This window comes from Myotis davidii, unplaced genomic scaffold, assembly GCF_000327345.1.
Source record: "Myotis davidii unplaced genomic scaffold, ASM32734v1 scaffold73, whole genome shotgun sequence".
NCBI classification, from domain to species: Eukaryota; Metazoa; Chordata; class Mammalia; order Chiroptera; family Vespertilionidae; genus Myotis; species Myotis davidii.
In genome coordinates, this window is record NW_006286675.1 from 5,285,008 (window position 1) to 5,288,913 (window position 3,906).

Below are 3,906 nucleotides of genomic sequence, written 5' to 3' on the forward strand. Positions count from 1 at the left end.
GGAGACACCTGAGGCCTGGGTGAAGCTCTGTGAGTCTCCACATGTTGGTTGGAGGGTGGGACCTGTTTCCTATTCGGCCTCAGGTTCTATCCTTGACCAGACTCCTCCAGATTCCCAGACTCTGAGACTGGACGAGACCATGAATTCCATGGGAGATGATGACCCATTCACGGCAAAGCTGAGTTTTGAGGTGAGGGTGCCTCTGTGAGTGATAGGCTGCTGAGGCCAGCAAAGCCTATTGGGAGGGTGGTCTTAGGTCTCTTCTGTGTACATTCCTTGGTGAGAGAGAGAACTTCTTCCTGTCAGGGCTGCCAGGGACGGGGAGAGGGTGGGCTTTCTGTCACTAGAGATGGCCAACAGGGGCTACATGACCTGGCAGGGTTCTATCAAGGTACTTGGTGGGGGAAACCTCTGGGGTCCTTCCTGGCCACTCCCAAAGATTCTGGGATCATGGCCCACATAAATGTGTTACTATGACTGAGGGCACCAGTGCCCCCTGCTTCCTGCCTGCCCACCCTGCAGCAAGGTGGCTCGGAGTTCGTGCCCGTGGTAGTGAATCGGTCGGTGCTGCGCTCCATGAGCCGTCGGGAAGTCCTTATCAAGCGCTGGCCCCCGCCCCTGCAGTGGCAGTACTTCCGCTCATTCCTACCTGACGCCTCCATCACCATGTGTCCCTCCTGCTTCCAGGTACGATGCCCGCTGCCTGCAGCTCCTGTGTGGTGTCCAGTTTCTTTCTGTTGCTTTTCCATTTCCCGAATTTCCTCTTGGGGAGGCCGGGCATCTGGGAGGAGTACAAGTGATCTCTGAGCAACCAAGGCCCAGTTGGGAGAAGAGACTCAGCTGTCCTCCCTCCTTAGGGTTGCATCCCAGGTGCTGTCTGGAACAATCATGCCCCTGGCCCTGGGCTGTCTGCATGTGCCCTTAATCTGGGAGGGCCAGGAAAGTGTGATTCACCTTTGAACTTCATTTAGAAAAAATGGGGCCACTTCCTCCCAGTCCTTGGACAAAAGTGTTCTAGATCTGGTGGTCTAACCTGACGCACTGCCAAGCCACTTCCCATGGAAGGGCAACAGTCTGTGCCAGGTCGGGGCTGATGCACCCCTAGAGTGGCTGCCCAGAGTCACGGCTGTCTCTCCTCAGATGTTCCACTCAGAGGACTATGAGCTGCTGGTACTTCAGCACACCCACTGCCCCTATTGCCGGAGACGTATTGATGACCCCAGCCCGTGACCTGCACCCGGGGGGCCACCCATCGCCTTTGGGCCACCTTGTAGTTGGCAGTAGAAAGAAGAAAGAGGTAAACTGTTAGAATGTGTGTTCTGCCCAGCTGAAGTTTATATTTTAGGGAGAGGCCTTGTGTAACCACGGAATTCCTATTTATGGCATTTCATACCTTCTAAATAGCACCAGAAGATGGATAAGAGAATGTACATATATTTTTCTAAAAAAAAAAAAATCTGTTACTTTAAGCACGATTCTGAGTTGTTCATGGCAGCCTGCTGGAGTCCAGAGATCTGTCAGACCATTAATATGTACACTTTGCAAACAGATTGCCTCAATAATTACAAATAAAGGGGCTACTTATTTTCATCAGTGTCTGCATTTTAGCAAATCTTCATATTGTCTGCAATTTAATTTCCTTATGCAAAAGTGCACCTGTTTCTAATTTGATCCAAGAGGAACATTATATTTGTGTTCTTTTAAAATTTAATCTAATCAAAATGGCAATATGGTAGTGAGAAGGGGAACAGGGTTTATTTATTCATGTATTTTGGTTCAATGGGCTCCATCTCGACAAGAAAATAAGATACCTGGCTCCAAAGAAGATGGCAAAGCGGGCCCCTCCCTGGAGGTTATACTTCCTGGCTGGGGCCAGTCCCCTCCACCACCTTCCCCCAGCCCCACATGGGCTCCAACCAACCTGAGGCTTTTTCCTTCCCTCCATCCATGTCCTCAAGCGAGTAGGTTCCACTTGAGATCCCACTAAGGTCCCTTCCCCTGAGCATCAACAATGTCCGATTCACCAGTATAGCTCAAGGACATGGGTGGGTAGCAGATGGGAAGCGGGGAGGAAGAGCTGATACACACTGGGACCTTTTCTGTGCCAGGCGTGTTTCATATGTTGTCTCAGTTCTCACAGCATCTCTGTGAGGAAAGGTGATGATTTCCATTATACAGCCACGGGGATGGGTGGAGGTGCTGGGGCCCAGGGAGCTCACCCCACCTGGATGGCAAGTCCTTGATCTGTCCATCCCAGAGGCCCCACTCCCCTCACTTTCCACTCTGCCTGCCCAGGAGGGAGTGTAAAGTCCTGACAGCAGGAGAAAGGGAAGATGTCGAAAACCACCCTCATGATTAGATATTGAGACAGAGCACAACCAAGGTCCCCATTGGAGGGATGACGAGGGGAGCGGCTGCAGAGGCCAGCCAGGGGTGAGTGCAGGAGCTGGACTCCGGCCCCGCCCTTCCTCCCTGCCTCCCTCTGCATCTCTCTTTGGAGATAATGGAGGAAAATGAAGAAAAGGAGCCAGACAATTGTGCCAACAGAACTTCTCCGTTGAGTGTGTAATTACTTATGATCATGCATGCTCTCTCTCACTAAACATTTATTAATGTGTTAGGATTTCCATTAGCGCGTTACTTGAACTGAAATCATTTGCATATGGCTGGGGAAAAGAGAGGAGAGGAAGAAAACAGCCTCCACCACCCAACAGGCAGGTGTCAATCACATTGTCAGATCAGATGGTCCATGGCTAAAGGCAGAGGGACGGGGCCCAGACTGAGCCTTCAGCATGTATCCTTTCAGCCGAGTAACCGTGTATGCCTGCCAGGTCCTGCTGCCACGAAGCTGAGCCGTGGAGGCCTGCGTCTGAGAACTGTAACTCCCATTAAATCACTGTAACTCCCATTAAATCAGGTGCTTACCGAGTGTCAGTCCCTGTGCTAAGCACTTTCCACACAGCATCTTACTTAATCCTTACTAACCTCTAAGGATTCTCCTTTTACTGATGATGAAACAGGTTCAGGAATGTTTTCTTTCATTTAAGGAATATTTATTGAGCCAACGCAGGATTCACACCCAGCCTTTACATGTAAGCATTCTGTTTCAACTGCTCTCCTGTCCCAACCTGGAGGGGTCTTGACCAGGTCCAATTTTCTCTCCAAGGCTGTTTCCTGATGTGTACAAAAGCGCCCCCTCCAGCTCTGACACTGAGGTTCAGGCCTCAGTCTCCATCTGTTGACCCTGACAACCCTCACATACTACGACGAGAGAGGCCTCACAGGGACCCTGAGGTGCCCATTTCATTAAGAGGAGACTGAGGCCTGGAGGGAGGAGTGTCTGCCAGAGGCTGCACACCTTGGAAGAGGTTGAGCTTACGACTTTGTCTTGACTGCTTGTCTCCAGGCCTCAACACTGTTCCCATATTCTTTTTTCTTTTTAATATATCTTTATTGATTTCAGAGAGGATGGGAGAGGGAGAGATAGAAACATCAATGATGTTTGGCTGCCTCTTGTACGTCCCCTATTGGGGATCAAGCCTTGTAACCCAGGCATGTGGCCTTGACCTGAATTGAACCTGGGACCCTTCAGTCAGCAGGCTGACACTCTCTCCACTGAGCCAAGCCAGTTAGGGCCCCATATTCTTGAAAGGAGAAAGTGGGGAAGGGGGGCAATGGGTGGCCCAGAAAGAGTACCAGGCCAGACTTCAAGTGGGCCTGGCTCTAGCCTGGCCTCAACCAGTTGGGTGTCTCCATCTATCCCCAGCGATGCTACCAAAGCCAGGAGCTTCTTATTACTCTCAAATAGGTGGACAGATGCCCCTTCTCCAAGATTGCTGCCAACTGCAAATACCAGGGGACCTCCCACTTGTGCCAGCCCTGCCCTTGGAACAAGTAGGAGACGAC

General features: G+C 51.1%; 1 protein-coding gene across 2 annotated transcripts in view; it reads left to right on the forward strand.

Moving 5' to 3' along the window:
- Positions 1–1,593, forward strand: part of IFT122 (intraflagellar transport 122) — a 69,182-nt gene extending 67,589 nt beyond the window's left edge. For both annotated transcript variants that reach the window (XM_006758298.2, XM_006758299.2), the window contains 3 exons: positions 111–190; positions 523–687; positions 1,141–1,593. In XM_006758298.2, the coding sequence (XP_006758361.1) occupies positions 111–190; positions 523–687; positions 1,141–1,230 (335 nt within the window). In that variant the 3' untranslated portion in view covers positions 1,231–1,593. The remainder of the gene's footprint in view (positions 1–110; positions 191–522; positions 688–1,140) is intronic.
- Positions 1,594–3,906: the final 2,313 nt, after the last annotated feature.